The sequence below is a fragment of the Phalacrocorax aristotelis genome, chromosome 8 (assembly GCF_949628215.1).
Source record: "Phalacrocorax aristotelis chromosome 8, bGulAri2.1, whole genome shotgun sequence".
In the NCBI taxonomy this organism is placed as follows: Eukaryota; Metazoa; Chordata; class Aves; order Suliformes; family Phalacrocoracidae; genus Phalacrocorax; species Phalacrocorax aristotelis.
In genome coordinates, this window is record NC_134283.1 from 1,285,365 (window position 1) to 1,302,276 (window position 16,912).

The 16,912-nt window shown below is 60.7% G+C and overlaps 1 protein-coding gene across 4 annotated transcripts in view; it reads right to left on the bottom strand.

Moving 5' to 3' along the window:
* Positions 1–16,912, bottom strand: part of WWP2 (WW domain containing E3 ubiquitin protein ligase 2) — a 43,494-nt gene that overhangs the window by 25,269 nt on the left and 1,313 nt on the right. Inside the window, exons 1-7 of one of the 4 annotated variants that reach the window (XM_075101084.1) lie at positions 15,524–16,192; positions 14,729–14,812; positions 13,905–14,052; positions 13,512–13,630; positions 6,171–6,308; positions 5,245–5,341; positions 6–133 (exon numbers count right to left, since the gene is read on the bottom strand). In XM_075101084.1, the coding sequence (XP_074957185.1) occupies positions 6–133; positions 5,245–5,341; positions 6,171–6,308; positions 13,512–13,630; positions 13,905–14,052; positions 14,729–14,798 (700 nt within the window). In that variant the 5' untranslated portion in view covers positions 14,799–14,812; positions 15,524–16,192. Of the gene's footprint in view, positions 1–5; positions 134–5,244; positions 5,342–6,170; positions 6,309–13,511; positions 13,631–13,904; positions 14,053–14,728; positions 14,813–15,523; positions 16,193–16,912 lie in introns of those variants that run through there. The other 3 variants (XM_075101083.1, XM_075101085.1, XM_075101086.1) reach the window with 3 other exon arrangements.

Consider the following 16,912-nt stretch of genomic DNA (forward strand, 5'->3'; position numbering starts at 1 on the left):
TTCACCTGTGCCGTTGGCCATGCTGGTGTGCTGCGTGCTCTTGCCCTGCTGCCGGTGCCGGCTCCTGGCACTGGGACTTTGCTCTCCGCTCCCCGTGTTTTGCCTGGCCGCTCCAGCCGCATGTCGGTGCGTCCTGCAAGAGAAAGGAACACGGGAAGTGAGACACACCACTGGCCTCACAAATAAAACCCTGCTCCTGCCTTTTTGCCTCCATCTTGTGCTCTCCCCCAGCAGAGCCATCAGTCTCCCCAAAGAAGAGGCAGGATGCAGCCACGTGCCTGTGCTCCTCCGGCAGAGCCCTGAACATCATGCTGCTTGCCCCGACCTGTCAGCCTACCCACAGGCCCTGGCACCCACCTGCCAGTTGAGGAGTCCCATGGAGGACTAACCCAGGTGCCAAACACCTTGCTTTAGTTTGCGGGTGCCCACCCCGGCTGCCCCACGTGCTGAGGAATGGCCCTGGGCGCTCACGGCCAGACATCTGCTTGCAGCACCAAGCCGTCACAGCCCCCAGCAGTTTGCTCCTTCCACCCCTGCAATAAGGCTCCCAGGAGCAATCCCGCACCAACGCCAGCTCCTGCGCTGCAGAGCCACGGCAGGCACCGGAGGGAACCCTCCCACCCAGCTACGAGCTTTGCACAAAAGCTGGTGAGGAAGGCACAAGGGTTTGCTGCTGCCGGGACAGCTGGGACAGCCACGGCCTCTGGCTAAGGAGGGAACAAGCAGCCAGGAAAGATGGGACCTTAAATCACAGCACAGGTTGCAACCAGCTCAGACATGGCTGCTCCATCTCTTGGGGGGGGTGTGTCTTCCTTTTGTGCCACGCTGGAGCTCCCTTCCCACTGCATGCCCTTCAGCAAGCTCTGCCCCCCTGACCATCCTGATCCCCTGAGGCAGCTCAAAGGCATTCAAGAATTCAGGGGTTTCTGGCTGATTAAGAAGCCTAGTTGTTACCACAAGCAGGGAGGGGGACGGGGCAGGGCAGGAGGCGGGGGATGCTGCCTTCCCGCATCCGGGGGCCAGGGGAGAGGAGGCAGAGCCCAGCCACCTCCGCCCAGGATCCCAGCCCTGGGCAGCGACCACAGAGGGCGAGGACCGCAGGGATTAGGAAGTCTGTTTGCCCCAGCCAAGTTCTCACCTTAAAAGGGCAAAACCTGCAAACTGTCCCCACATCTCAGGACTGGAGCTGGGAGGGAACAGCAGCTTGGCAGCGACAGGGCACAGCATCAGTCATGCCACCCTCACCAGCTCTAGCAAGCCCTCAGTTCCTCCCACTCGCTCCGAAGCTGCTCTCCTTGGGGAGCGGCTCATGACAGAGGGCAGAGGAAGGGGCTGGGATCGGGAGGAGGAGACATGGGAAAACAGGAGATGGTTGTTGAAAATAGATCAGATAAGAGCAACACGCAGAGCAGCCCGTGAGCAGGAGCTGTTGAGGCCACTTTGACCAGCCATGGACCTTCCCAGGAGGGGAGCCCCACACAGGGGCTCCTCGAGGCACTGCTCAGAGAGCTCACCCCAGAAACCCTGGCTACCCCCAGGACACCACTGCGTGCTGGGGTTTGCTTTGGCCACCAGCACCTGGGGCCTCAGAGCAGCTGCAGGTGCAGAACAGGCTCCTCTTCCCTGAGTCGGGAGGTGAAGGTTGCCCCTCGCTGCCCATCCATGGGGCTCAGCGAGGCACACGGGCACCACGTGCCTCCTAAAAGTTGGCCAAGACCCACCTTCCCACATTCACCCCGTGGTGAGGCCGGCAGGTGGCACAGCCCCTGGAGCCAGAGGGGAGTGGGCAGGTGGCACCGCTGGCAGGAGCCGGTGCTGCCGGGAGAGGCCCTCAAGGCACGGGACGGACCTGGTCCCTGCCCTTCTCAGCACAGATGAGCTAAGCGCTGCCTGGAGAGTTTTTAGAAACCAAAACAGGATGTTTCCAGGCTGCCAGCCGGCCACACAGGGTTACCAGGCCTGAATTAGCCGGCTCGCCGCCCAGCCCAGCCCTCCTACGAGTGCTCCCATCTGGGCATTGTCTTTTAATAGACGCATGGAAACAAACCCAGTGAGACCACGTGAGAGCGGCGGGGCTGGGAACACGCTCTTAAAATAGGAGCGGGGAGAAAACAAGTCACAGCATGGATGGGAACAGCCTCTCACAGCCACGCCAGTGGGACAGAGCGGGGTGTGCGGAGGGCAACCCACCTCTCAGGCAGCTGGCAAGACCCCCTGCTGTCCCCCATCCATCGTGGACCTCGGGCGGCTGCCCCATCGAGTGCTGTGCCCCATCGCCCCTCCTGGGCCAGAGGGAACGGATGATGCCAAAGAGGAAAGTGGCGTCAGCCAGGGTGACATCAACCTTTCAGCTCCCTGCTTCTGCCAAGGCAGAGCCCCCGCGCTGCAGAGGCTGACATGGGCCCCTGGCACGAAACCCAGGAACGGACGCCTCCTCCCTCTGTGGTGGCCAGAAGGTCCTGGCATGAGATGCCAGCAGAGGCGGCAGCACCAGTCTTGGTCTCACTCGGCACACCAGATCACAAGCTGCGGCCGAAGAGGAGGGAGGGCAGAGCACGCGGCCAGGAGCCAGCACCGGCTGCAGGGGGTCAGGGCATGACCACCAAGAAACACAACCAGGATAGCCCCGGCGCCGTGTGGGCAGTGGGGGCTCAGCTCCCGAAACACGGAGCTGAGAAATTCCCCCTGCCCTGGTAAAGCAGGGAGAGGGCAGCCACATCCCGCAGCACCCAGCCCTCACACCCGCAGTGCCGGGAGCAGGGATGGCACCCGTGTACCAGCACCCTGGAGCTGGGGCAGGAGAAACAGCCCCTTGCCCCACAGCAGTGGGATGTGCAGCCAAAGAGGCACCTGGCTCCAAAACTCCAAACCTGGCTCTGGCATCTGGCTCCAAAACCCAGAACCCAGTTTATTCCTGTCACCCACCCACCCTTTGGCTGCTTCTGTGTCACACCAAAAGCCACATGCCTGCAGACATCCCGCAGCCACATGTGGGGCTTTGCAGAGCGGCGGGTCTCAGGAAGGGAAATACTTTATCTGAGTGGCCCAGAGGTGTCTCCCGCCTGCCCTCAGGGATGCTCATGCCTGTCGATAGCTGAGTGGTGATTTTTGGACATCACACAAGCAGAGAAAGTATGCTGCACTGAAATCACTTGAGCTTGCACGAGCTCGTGACAGGTGACAGCAGTTTCTCACGGCCATGCCTAGATCGCGGTACCTGACGTGGCTCCCGAACCAGAGCCTCCCCGTGGGGCGAGCAGCAAACCAGGCTACTTTATCCCCTGCTGTCAGAAGAGGCCTCTTTGGCCACCACAAGACAAACGGGGATTGTGGCAACTCTCTCGGCACCCACGGCACCAGATCTCAGCCAGGGACCTCTGGGCTCTGTTTTCTCTCTGCACAGAGGGCTGTGGAATTTCACACCCCGTCACCAAGATTAGCAGCAAATCCCAAGATGACATTTGTTCAAGAGAAGAAAGAGAAGCCCTGACCAAGCAGTTTTCCTTGAGGGGACAGTGTAGAAATAGCTGAGGAGCAAAGAATGACCCTTTTCTTTCCATCCTGCCTGCGAGCGACTTTGCCAGCATCCATCACCAAGCCCATGAAAATAAACACGGCTCCGCGTATAAACACAGCAAACATCAAACAGCATTCCCATGTGCAAAGGACCCGTACTCCACTCCAAGAAGGTAGCTGCCTCCATGGTGGGTACATACAGCAGTGCTCTGCCCCATGTAGCAGTACTACATCAAACTGTGGAGTTATGTCCAGAACCACCCTAAATTCAGGTGAAAACTAGCTAGGAAGTTCCCTGTACCAGGGCAGCCGTGGGATTTTTAATGATTGCAAGCACACCTGGAAGGTCTCTGAAGTTCCCCTGCAGAAGTACCGGCCAGACCTCACTACACTTATCTTGCACACTCCCAGGTCGAAACGACACCGAAAGCAGAAACTACTTATAGGCAATCGGAAAGCAGTCGGCCATCAGAAGCAAGCGGTCACTCCTAGTGGCCAAGCTGAGCTCTGCCAAAGCAGAGCTTCCTTTGCAGGCTTTCTAGTGCTTCCTGATAGCTGCGAAGTGGCTGCAAAGTCCAGCTCCCGTCGGGACGCTGAGCACTCTCTCGCCCATGAGAAGGCTTTAACACCTGGACAGCAGGAATCAAGAGAAGCAGCCACAACAAAAGGGCACAAACTGTGGTCAGCAACCTGCTCCTGATTTCCCATCCCACTCCCTCCTCGGGTGGGAGACAAACATGCGATATGGAGGGCCAGGGTCACTTTTTAGACCCAAAACTGTTTCTGCCCTTTGCTCATCTCTTGTATGGGCCTGGCAGATGAAGAAGGAGCAGAAGAGCTCAAGGCGTGGGGCTTGTTGCCACGAGCGCTCCTAAGCCTGGGGGCACACAGAACCTCTTATCGGGCAGGCTGCAGGCGCCCTCTCTACAGGCACACTTCTAACCAGAACATCTGTATAGGCTGCTGGGCCACTGCCATGCTCTGGAAATATAAATAGGTGTTAAATTCAAGTCCATGTTGACAGTGTGACACGTCTCTCAATAACCACAGCTCCAAAAGGAGTGGCGCCGAGCCACTCCAGCCCAGCGAGAAGGCAAGGAAGGGCACAGTGCCAGGCACAGGATGGCCTGGTGCCCAAGCATCTCATTTCCTTTGGAAGCAGCTGTTATTTCCCTGCAGCTCCGCTTGCTCTGCTTCTCCTGCTCTCCCTGGACCTTCAGAAGCGTCCCCCTGTGACCACTGCCCGGAGGGGCACTGTGCTTCCCAGCTTGGCCCAGTGCCTGGCCAGGGCTGTGCTCGAGGCAAGAGCTGGGGTTCCAGGAATCCCCATTTGAAGGGACCCCTGCAGGCCAGCCCTTTGCTGGTTTGCCTGGTCACAGCCTGTCCCTGGTAGACCATACCCTCAGCTGCCAGCAGAACAACGGCGGGAAACTGTCTGGCCCATCACAGACCCGATATTCCTTGAGAAACAAATACTTTAAGAGAGGCTCAGGTCAGCCGCACCCGGCTGTGTGGGCACCCCTCAGCACCTCCCAGCTCTGCTGTCCTCCAGGTCAGCCAGCCCACCCCTGCTCCACACCTCCTATAGGCTGCTTTGCTGGGGGCTCACGGGGGGATCTGGAGAGGGGTCCGTGGCACAAGGATGATCCAGACACATCTCAGCTGCCTCACGGCCGCAGCAACCACCCAGTAATGGACTGGCAGGTGCTGCCACCACAGGACCCTTACCTTGGTCTGCTTCCAAAGCAGTTTGTGCTGGGAGGCTGGTGTCTGCCCTCTGTGGCTGCAGCCATGCTGCTGGGGTCCCGTCCAGGCACCTGGGACCCTGAACGGGTGAAGAAAAAGCGGGTGAAGAAAACTACTGAGGCACCCACTAGTTCTACCCTCCCTCCTTCCAGAAAGGAGACCCAAAAGCACAACAGCTCCACATATTACAGGACAGACCCACCAGCACACAAGGACCCCCTGCCCGTACACTTGGGTGCTCTCCACTCCCACCGCTGTGCAATGGCGGAGCCCGTCCCTGCAGCACCCCGTGGCTCTGAGCGCAGCACCAGGGAAGGGAAATGCCGGATTTTGCAGAACTGGCAGCACCAGGAGGGCAGCTGCATTTAAGACTCCCAGATTTCACAGGCTTCCTCTCCCAGCAAGGAAGGGAAGGAGCCGAGGGAAAAGAATGCACCAGTCCCTGCCCAGCACAAACTCTGCTCACTCCCCAGACAGCCCCAGACATCAGTCTGTGTCTCTGTGCCCTCTGACATGGGTAGCCCTTTTCCGAGTGGTTCATTAAATACAGCAGCCATTTCCCCAGCCCACAGGGGACAGAGAAGGAAGGGGTCGAGCCGCACGGGTGCCCGGTGGAGGGCCCAGAGAAGGACTGTTTCCCTCACGCCGGCGGAGAGGCAGGGTGTGAGCCTGCCGACGCTCCTGCTCCTGTCCCACCACGCACGTGCTCCCGCAGGAGCCCGTGCGCAAGCCCGGGGTTGGGGCAGGCAGGGGCCGGAGCCTTAGCTGGGAGAGGAGGCGGCTGCTGGCACTCGGACGTTTGCTCAGAGGTCCCGGGGGCCGTGCTCTCAGCCCCCTCCTCTCCCCGCCGCTGTTCACCGCCTCGTGCTCAGAGCCGCCGCATGCATGCGGAGCCGGGCGGCACTCACCCTCTGTCACGGCACTGCCATTAGGCAGGCTTCCCAGATCAACAGCAGGCCCGTCCAGGAAAATCGTCAGCTCTCCGCCGGAGACAACGCTGCCTTTGTTCTCCGTCTGCAGGTCCAGGGTCAGCTGCCTGTTCTCTACTGTGGGATACGAGGGGACATGGAGAAAGAGACCAAGCAGTCACCACTCAGGATGCCAGCCATGATGGAGGATGGCTCCACCAGCCCAGCTCCCCCACGGGACAGGACATCAGCCTCCTGGTCCCCTCCGGGCCTCCCCACGCCTCCAAAGGACAATGTGCCTGCTCCCTCAGGGCCAGTTGTCCCAGAGAGCACCACCAGCATCGGCCCAATGCCTACACATACCTAGTAGCATCACCAGAGGACACCCAGCCAGCCCCACCACCAGCTCCCGAGGAAGACCTTCCTTCACCAGCCATTGCTCACAAAGCCGGCTCCCTCCACGGGGGTGGAGCAGCCCCAGGGCCCCTGGCTGCAACACAGACGAGACCACCATCGCTCACAGGTCCAGAAGCTGGGGCTATAGGAGAGATCGCGGCAGGAAAGCCAAGGGGTTCGGCTGGTTTGATGTGACACATGGGGCAAGAAGGGTCTTGCATGAAGGTGACCACCAACAGCTGCCTGGGGCACGAAGCAGTCTGATGGCTAATGCCCAACAGTGCCTGAAGCCCTGGCCTGCTGCAGAGGAGAAAGCAGCATCTTTCAGAATTGGGGGTACCCTCATGCCACCTAGAAAACCCAGGTAAGACCAGCAAAGGAAAACGCCAGTCACATGCCTCCACCTTCACTGCCGTGTATCAGTTCCACTGAATGCAATGGGCACAAAGGGCTGCCCCCAAACACGCAGAAACACTCTGCTGTGGCATCAGACCGCGCTCGCAGAAGCTTCTGGAGCGGGTGGCATGGGCTGGGAGGCTCCTGGAGACAGCTGCCAGCTCCACTCCCCTCCCTCGTGAGCCAGTTTGGCTCCAGCAGCTTAAAGAGACTTTGCCAGTCACAGCTCCATGCACGGCTGGACACTGTCGCTTCGCTCAGGGGTAACGGCCCCAGGAACACCGCTCACCATTCTCCCCTCGGGCACGCAGTGAGGGGCCGCAGCAGTGGGGAAGGGGAGCCGATGAGCCGCATGGTGCCACGCACCAGGGCATCCAGCGGCTGCTTCAAGAACCGGTGCCTGCCCGGTTTCACTGACACACATTGGCAGCCACGACTCTCTGCCTCCCCGCGCTCTAGGACAAGGCACCCCCCGCCCTTCCAACTCCTCCTCGGCCTCCCGGCAGCAGCAAGAGGTGTCCCTGGAAGCCACCAGCACCCAGCACGGCTGAAGCAAGGCACAGTGCGAAGGGGCTGCCTGCACGCCTCCCACAGCCTCCTCCAGCCGTGCACGCAAAGCCACCTACTGCAGAGCCACGTCCCCACAGGCGACGAGAGAACACCACGACCCTCAGTGCCCGCGGGCAGGCAGGGCTCTCGCACCGTCGCGGCAATGCCTGCCGGAGCCAGCAGGACTGAAACACCCTGCTCCGCCACAGAAGGCCAGAAAAATTTGGCTGCACCAGCCTGGGACACCAGCCCAGACGCTTCCTGACTCATTTGCTCAAATAATATTTTTATTATACACAGATTGCTTATGACACAACGGCACCATTTTTTAGCAACCTGCTTTGTCCTGGTCCACTGTGGGGATGGGGTGCGGTACCTGCCAGCGGGAGCAGGAGGAGGACGGGAACACGCTCCCCATGGACCCCTGCTTCCACCTCTGGCTCTGGGGTGAGACACACTAACAGGGTCCCAGGGTGTGCCACTGCCACCCAAACAGCACCTACGGCTCCTGACTGCCAGCCCAGTGCTTGCACAGCACCAGGGGTGAAGGTGCCACTGCGCACCAGCCTGAAGCAGCCACGAACCTCTTGTGCCGGCCTGGAGAGTGGCTCCTGCCCTCCTTCCCTGTCTGGAGCTGCTCCTCACCGCAGGGCACCTGCCGGCCTCATGCGACGGAAAAGGGACATGGAGAAGGGGCCCAGCCCAAGGTTGGCCAAGCACTCACCCGTCGTGTGCCAGCCCGCGGCTGGTAGCCATCCTTCCTCCGAGCCGACCAGCGCTGCGAGGAGCAGCGCAGCTGCAGGGCAGGCAGCCCTGCGCCGGCATTCACCACCCACTCCTCCGAGCGGTCTCTGCCCTGCAGGGCACTTGACAGGCACCCAAAGCCCAGCACCATGGGGTCGGCAGGACAGGCTGCACTCGTGGACCTCGTGAAAGCATCTCGGGATTTCAGTGCCAAGGAGGCAGGTGTCCCCTCAGTGCCCCGGGTCTGGGCGTAGCGGGAGCACACGTGCACAGGGGGACAGCACTGAGGTTGGAGCCCAGCCCTGTCGCTCGTTACCTCCCCATCACCAGACAAGGGATTCTGCTAAGGCTGGTGTTACCCATCTGCCTAAAGAAGTTGCTCTCAGTTCACTTCCAAGGGGAACTGATCTCACAGACCGTTTTAAGAGCCTGAGACAGGAGATGCTACTGAGCGCGGCCAAAAACCAGAACAAATCCAGACCCTGTTTCTGCCCGGCTGCTCCAAACCATAGGAATCTGCATTTTCTCCGAGCCGTGCGGAAGTCGTGCCCGCGTGCTCCGGGGGTCCCCTCCATCCCCCTCTCCGAGCACCCGGCAGCCGAGCGCGCCGCTCTCCCCGCCGGAGCTGCACAAGCCCTCATTGTGCAGGCACCCAGCCGAGGGGGCGGCAGCGCAGGAGCAAAGACAAGGTGTCTCCAAGTGGAGGATATGAACATGAACCTCCCAGCCGGCTTCCTTCTCCCCCTCTCCACCCCCTTCAGCTTTTTTAAAGAAAATAAACACTAGCAGAACCTTCCATTCACTGTCCCAGTCCAGCATGCGGGACGCACAAAGGGACATTGCTGTTGCACCAACAGAGGGTCCCCTGAATGGCTGAGCACAAAGGCTGCCTGTGTCCCGCCAGCAGCCAGAATGTCAGAGGGATTATTATTATTTTGGGAGGGGGTCGGGGGGTGATTTGGTCCTGAATAAGGTCTCAGTTCAGCTACTTCCAGTGCCCCGCACACAGCATCAGAGCTCCCATTTAGCAGAGGTGAGCTGGAATTCCCACCCAGCCCATTAAGCGGATTTACGGTTCCACGAAGCAAGGCTGGTAGCAGCCAGCGCGATAACGGCCCGAGGCTGAGCCCGTGCCATCCAGGACCTCCAGGAACCACATGCATCCAACGCCCACGGGCACAAGCACCAGAGAGCTCCTGTGCAGGAGGGGGCAGCCCCTCTGCCTCTTCCCTGGGTTGCGTGGGTCTGTCTTTGCACACACCGCCAGGAAGATTTCCAGACAGACAGCCAGATGGTGCTTCCCACCCTCTCAGCTCCCCAAACCCTCTTTGCACAGTTCCACTGGATGCACAGGCCAGTTTCCACTCAAACAGCTCCACGTGATCAAAGCTGTATCCACCATCGCCCCATGAGAGCAGCCAGGACTGCCACTTCTGCGAAGAGAAGATAAGCTGATCCTCTGGGCTACCCTGAAAATGACACGCTCCAGCCAGCAACCTCCTTGCTCCCCATCGGTCCGCAGAAGAATCAAATCCCGGAGCCAGAACCCTGCCCTGAAAGCACCCCGGCACTAGACAGGAAAAGCAGGGCAGAGAACAACATCAGTGGGGCCACTCTCAGCCCCAGTGGGAACATTGAGCCGTGCCAGCTTCCCCCGGGTCTTGGGGCCCCTGAGCTACCCCAGAGTTCAGGGCTGTCAGGCAGGCAGCACCCACCTCCCTGGTGCTTGGCAAGTTAAGACTAGCTTAACTTTGGCTCATACCTGCAGCCAAAGGAATGACTCCGTGCTGTGGCTACAGTCCCTCCGGGAAGAAGCAGGGGAAAGTTAGACCTTCCTCAGCCATCCCTAAACCAAGGAGGAACCCAGAGTTTAGGGGAAGGAATAATTTTCACTGTCCTGGGTAAAAAGTAAAAGTCTCCCCAGGCAGTGGGAAGCTTTGCCCCTGCTGCTGACTCAGTCTCAGGCACCGCAGCTTAGAGACAACCGTGTGTCCCACTCCATTTATCTGCCAGGTATAACCAGGAGGACCTCAGACTTCTGCTTCTTTCCTCTGAACCATCACAGCCCTGGGAGGGAAGGCAAGAGAGGGGGAGTCAAAGAGCCCGCTATCTCTGACCAGGGGCAGCTGACTGTCTGCAAAATAGACCTGCCAGGGCACGGCAGGACCAGAGCCAGCAGACCCTGCCTACTCGCTGGCTTGGGCACAGAGAGCAGCCTCCGATCCAGAGAGAGCCTAGAGGAGGCCAGGGCATGGGGACAGTGCCAGTGGTCACAGTCCCATCAGCTCTGCAGGACGTGACGCCCAAAAGGTGACGCAAGGTAGGCACAGTCTGACCCCTGCTGTGACTTACTGGCTTGGACAACCAGTTTTACAGGACTGTTGCCCAGCTGCTAGAGAGCCAGCTCACTGAAACGTCACCTCAGCCCATCTGCACATTCCCCTTCACGACTCCCCGCTAAAAGCCTTTGCTGCTGGGCCATGCAACAGAGCTCCTTTGACAGCACATCCACAACGAGGTGGGTTGGGGGAAGCTGCAGCTTCCCTGAGGTTTGGGGCTTTGCTGCCCGCTTCCTGGAGGGTCCCGCGAGGCCACAGCTCCAGCAGCTCCGCCTGGGGTGAAGCAGCAGGGAAAGAAAAGGCTTTGCCTGTAAAGGATCTGTAAAGCCCTGGCATGTGGTGCCACTCAAGAAACAGGAGCCTGTTGATGTAACTTGCAACCCGAGCAGCAAGTAATAAAAGCGAGCGCTTTCATTTGCAAGCTGCAGCCTGGCTCACTCCGGCGCCTGCACAGACATCGATCGCTCGGCACGCAGGGCGACCAGCAAAAACCAGCAAAGCCCAGTATCAGCTTCCAGTGGCAGACCGTGGCACGGGGCCGATGGGGACGTTCCTCAGGCCTCAGGGGAGGAGTGGGCGAGGAGCTCCCGGAGCCTGGGAACAAAGAGGTGCCTCTGCGGCAGGCAGCGGCTCGGGGGCCAGGGCAGGGGGCTGTGCCATTGCAAATCAGCTGTTTTACGGGAGCCCTGGGAGCAGCTCCGTGGAAAGCTTCAGCACATTTTCTGTGATTGAGCCCATTCTTACCCACCTCTCGTCTCCCTGGCCAATCCCCTCCGAAAGAAAGCGGGAGGGTGCTGCCTGCCAGAGGAGAGGCCCCGGAGGCGCCTGCCAAGGCGGTGGGAAGTGCAGCGAGCCCAAAAGCAAGGCTGGACCCGCCCGGAGCAGGAGTTCCTGTCCGACAGCTCAGGCTGTTAGCTCCAGCAGACTCTCCCCATCTTCCCGGGAGCCCAGGCCTCACCGGGCTCGTCACTGAGCTCTTTTTCCAGGCTCCAGGCCTCAGAGCCGAGACTCTTCCCCCTGAAGCAAGGCATGCTTGGCAGGAGGGCCGACAAAGAACTGGGGGAGCTCCAGTGTCTTCCTGGCAGGCAGGAGCCCAGCACGCACTGCCACAGACGTCACCGGCAGCGAGAACGCATCCCCTGCCCAAAAGCAGAGCAACCAGGACAATTCTGCCACACCAAGCAGAACAACTACAGGAACATAAACCAAAGGCCGCAGCTATGCTCACGTATCAGTAACTTACAGAAAACCTCACCAAAACCATGACAAACCCAGCTCAGCTAGAAAGTGGGCCTGCTGCCTGGCGGGAGCAGCCCTTGGGGAAGGCACACTCCTGCTGAGTGCTTCCCGGGATGGGGAGAGGATCGCCAGGCACCCACCAGTGGCAGAGGACACACGTGTTTCGGTGCCTTCCCCAGGCAGAGGGTCGTGGGCTGCATTAGGTCATTACTTCTCTGATGGTTGTTACTTCTCTGATACTCAGGATGGCTTGAAATCCCAAATGGCCTCTGCGTGCCCTTGCGTGACCTGGCCCCTTGCCCAGGCTGGCAGGAAGAGGGAATGAGCTCCCCTCCTCTCGGCAGGCGAGGACCCTCCTTGAGGAAGGGGTCTCCCAGGCGCCCAGGGACGCAGGCTCCCAGGGGACCTCTGGAGGATCAGCAGCAGTCCGTGGCTCATTCAGGGCTCCAGCAAAGCCCAATGGCCAGGCAGCAAGTCTGCAGAGAAGAGGATGGAGCAGATGCCAGGCTAGGCAAGACAGGCAGATGAGAGCACATTGCTCGACCAGGCAGTGCCGGCCGCCCCCAGCCCACAGCAGCACCTTCCCGGCAGGGCAGAGCAGGCTCTGCAGCTTTAAGAGTCCTCCCTCCCGGCCCACGGTGTCAAGGAAAAATCTGACACGTTTTTTCTGGTGGATGTTAACGGACAAGCTAGAACAGCCAGTTGCCTTTTCCATTCATTTTCCACACAGCCCCCTGGGACGCCTGCTAATGAAAGAGCCGATTGTGCCCCTGCAGAGGAGCAGGCAGGTAGGGCGGGAGCAACAGCAGCTCCAGGAGCCCGGCACGGCAGGGTATTCACACGGCTCGGGAAGAAAAAGCTGCAGAGGAGGCTGCTCTGGGGCAGAGACCCCCACTGCAGGCTGCCTGACAGCAACAGCCCAAGCAACAGGCAACCCAGGCCTGGAGCTACCCCCGGGGCAGACATTCAGGTCCTCACAGGCTTTGCGAGATGACGGCGGCAGCAGCAGAGCTCCCTGCATGGCCCTCACTGCCCCAGCACGACGAGGTGCCACGCCGGGGCACGGCAGCCTGCCCGCCGCAGGGAGCGCAGCGGGGACACCGTCGCGGTTTCGTAGCCTGCAGCTGGCAGTGCCAGGGGAAGCAGCTCACCCCAGCCCCTGGCACAGGGGAGAGTCTGAACCAGCCCTGTATCCCCCCCGGGGCACGGGAGGCCCCTCTCCCCACTCAATAACAGGTCTGTCTCTCCTAAGCGGCAGAGCTTTGCTTGGAAAAGACAGAGCAAGCCTTTTCCAGCCCCGCACAGGCGCTTGTGCGGCCCAAGCCCTGAATGGCCGCCTTTATGCGGTAGCTGCTGTCACGAGCCACACTCTGGCGACCGCAAATGGCAGCAAATAGCTGAGGGGTTTGTGTTTCCATGCAGGCTGCGGCAGCCGGGCTAACGGAGGTATGGCTTCCGTCACACCCCAGCCCCCCGGCCCTGACAGGCAGCCCAAGGCGCACAATGGCTCCTTGTTCCCTCCCAGGGTAGGGGACTGCACGGCAGCCGCTGCAGCCACTGCCTCTCCTCCCCACTGCGCACCGAGGGGGCAGGCAGGGTGGCAGGACCATGCAGAGTGCGGGGGCCCCCAGCCTGGGCGGAGGCCGAGGGACCCCAGCGGGGTCCAGCTTGTACGTACGTTTCCCACCACTCTTCAGCAGGTTGCCGAGGCTGACGGAGGCGGTGCCCAGCAGCTCGTTCCTCAGGGTATGGCAGCTCCAAACCTTCAGGTCCAAGTGGCTCTGAGCTGTGACATTCCTGCAGGGACCAGAGAAGGGGGTCACCACCATGGCCTTGCCCCTGCTCCGGGCGTGGGAGCGGGCAGTGCCAGGGAGCAGAGGGAGGTGGGCAAAGCCATGGGGCAATGGGAAACCCCCCTTCCCACCACCCTCCCAGCCTGGCTGTCCCTGGCAGTGTCCTCATCTGGTGTGGGGGGAAATATCTCTGATGTCTGAGCGGCCCCAGGCGATGGCACAGTGGGGTACACCGGGGAACACGGGGCCAGCCCCACACCAGTGTCGAGGAGACTTACAGGATGAGAATCTCGTTCCACAGCAGCTCAAAGCTCCCATTCTGCTTCCCCGTCTTCTTGGTCTCGCTGGGCAGCCCGTCACCCGCCACCTCCACGTAGCAGTTCATCCGTGATGGGCGGCTGTGCACCTTGGGCTTCATGGACACGACTGGGCAGGGGGGAGAGGCAGAGGGTGAGGCAGCTGCAGGGGAGACCCTGTCCCCTGCCCCACACACACAGGCCCCATCCCTGCCAGCACGGGGTGCCACGACTCACCACAGAGTCAAACTGCTTTTGGAGAGGGGGAGCAAGAAGCAATTCTCCTGACGGCAGCAATGCCATACCCAGGTGCTCCCTTCACCAGCCCCTGGTCACTGCCTGTCCCCAGCTTCACCCATGCCTTGACCCCACACCTGAAGGCTGCAGAAGTGTCACAGTCCCCACAGACACCCCAGGGCTTGTGGGCAAGGGGGCTCTGCTAGAGCCGCTGGGTAGAGGCACCCACCAGGCGAGGCTCGGTGCCCTGGCAGGGGCAGAGTCGGGGACACAGCTCCGGGGGACGCAGCTCCAGGCGTCGGGAGCCATCTCGCGGCCACGGGAGCACCAACGCAGCCCCGGCAAGGCCACGGAGCCACGTCCCGACTGCAGCCGGGGACAGGAGGTGGCAGAGCCCAGCCAACGGCAGCTCTGCTTCCCAGGCACACAGGGCACTGCTAGCCTTCCCCAGCCCCTGCTCCTCCCCAGAGGGTCTCCCAGGCCACGGTGCAGGCAGAGCACGCACCCGAAATCCACATTCCCCGCTGTGGGACTCCCAGCCCCACCTCTGGCGAGGCAGCGGGACCCACCTTTCACAGAGAGCTGGGACTTCTCGCAGGGCGGCCCAGCCCTAGCCCTGCTGGAGCTCGCAGCGGCCATGGCATTACCCCTGGCTGGAAGCAGAGAGAGAGGAGACACCTCAGCATCGCACCCAGCTTGCAGAGGAAGCTGGGGATGCACTGGGGTCCCAGGTCAGCCCCTCTGGGCCTGAACGCAGCCCGGCCATTACTGCAGGTGACCCCCCATAGCAGGGACGCTTGGCAACGGACAGGCACGTGCCTGGTACACACAGGTTCCCCCTCACTCCTGATAAACCAGCCCTGCACCACAGGCATGGCAACACTGCGCCCTAGGAAGAGAAACTCCCTTTCAATGGTGCCACCATGCCCTGAAGAGGTCCGAGCCAAGCTGGGCAGCGCTCAGCCCTCTGGACACCCCATTTGGGCAGCTGCACCCCACCCTGATGCAAAGGTCGCTGCTGATCACAGCCAGCACAAGGACAGAGCAGGCTCCAAAGCCTTCAGCAGACACGCTGTCTGATGTCCTGCTGTGCTGCTGAGCAGCCTGCACGGCCACCGCGCAAGGGATCCCTCAGAAAGGACGAGGTGGTGACACCGGCAGAACAGCAGCTCTGGTCACAGTATGGGGAAGCAGCCACATCCCTCAAGGGTCTCTCCCTGGCAGCAAAATTCCGCAGAAAAATAACTCCCATCTACTCTAACACACTGTGGAGGGGTCAGGGACCACAGCTGCTCTGAACGCAGAGAAGGATCACACTGCAGAGCAGGCTACAAGCCCAGACCTCCATTTCCCAAAGCGCTCACCACTTCCTTGCTCTCCGGCGCCACGTCACTGTCACCGCAGGCACAGCGCTTCCCCCTGCCCCTTCTGCTGCAGCTTTCCCCTGGAGTCACCCACTGGGGACAGGGAGCAGGCAAGGAAGGATGCAAGCTGTAACACCCAGGGGCGCTGGCAGCACACGTGGCTGGGCGCCTCTGCCAAAACGACTGACCACGACGTAGAAGGATGAGGTCACGTATCACGCAGAAGCACGAGGTGCTCAGTCTGGGACAAGAGAGTCAGCTATCGACTCACACCGTCCTCCTGAGCCTGCGGGAAGCAGTCCTCCCTTCCGCACGTCTGAGGCGGAGGAGCTGGAGAGGATGCGACAAATGTGGGTGCCTGCAGTGGGTGTCAAGGTCACAGACCAGAGGGCCCCTGCCTGTGCAAGCTGCAGACACAGCGGGGCAGACGGAGCCCTTTGCTGCCCACCCTCAGGCAGGAGCAAAGAGGAGCCTCAAGCTTGTCTCCCAGGGCAGCAGCAAGGGCTCAGAGTCAAACCTGATCCCGCTCCCAAGCCACTAAAGCCAAGAGCAGCCCCCTTCTCAGCCCTGGACCAGAGTGCCTGTCAGCCTCTCCCTCCCCTGACGAGGAAAACATGGAAAGGGAAAAACAGCATCTCCAGCAGCTCCAGCCTCTGTCACCTCCCCTCTCGTGCAGGAGTCTCTCCCTCTCTCTTTCCTGCCCTCTCCCCACACCCTCATTAGACCTCACCAAGCTCCAGCTCAAAGCCAGGTTCCATTTTAAATCCCCTCTCATGAACCAGGGTCTCCGCTCTCCACTCCGTTCTCCGTGCCAGCTCTGTGCAATCTGCCCCCCAGCACAGCAAACCCTCCTGGGACCCTGGGCTCAGCTGAGACCTGGCCAGTGCCTTGTACAATCCCCACCTCTCCCTGGAAAACCTCGTTTGATACCAGACTTGCTGCTGTCTTGGCTCTATCAGACAGCGGCTGGAGGCTTGCTAACACGTGCCTGTCTGCCCTCCCAGTCATGAGTCGGGGACAGCTGACTTATGGAGGGAAGTCTTTCACAAGACTAACAGCACTTGCTATTACGAGTTACTCCTACTCCAATTATCCTGGTCTACAGATCACACCAGCCTTCCCTTAGGATATTGTTCATCTTCGTATTTGTTATGACTCCATGGCTCTGCATCACCACTTATTTCATTAGCACCATTAAGCAGGCCCACAGAGAGAGCCAGGCACACGTGCCCCTCCCAAGCAGCACCTCCTGCGCCTGCCCGTGACCAGCCCCTGGGCCAGAGCGACCAGCCACCCTGTCCTTCAGGGCCTCTTACACCAACATCAGCGACCTATGCCTCAACGTTACTGTCGTGGGCGGAAGGCTCACTCCCCTGCAGTGGGGAGTCT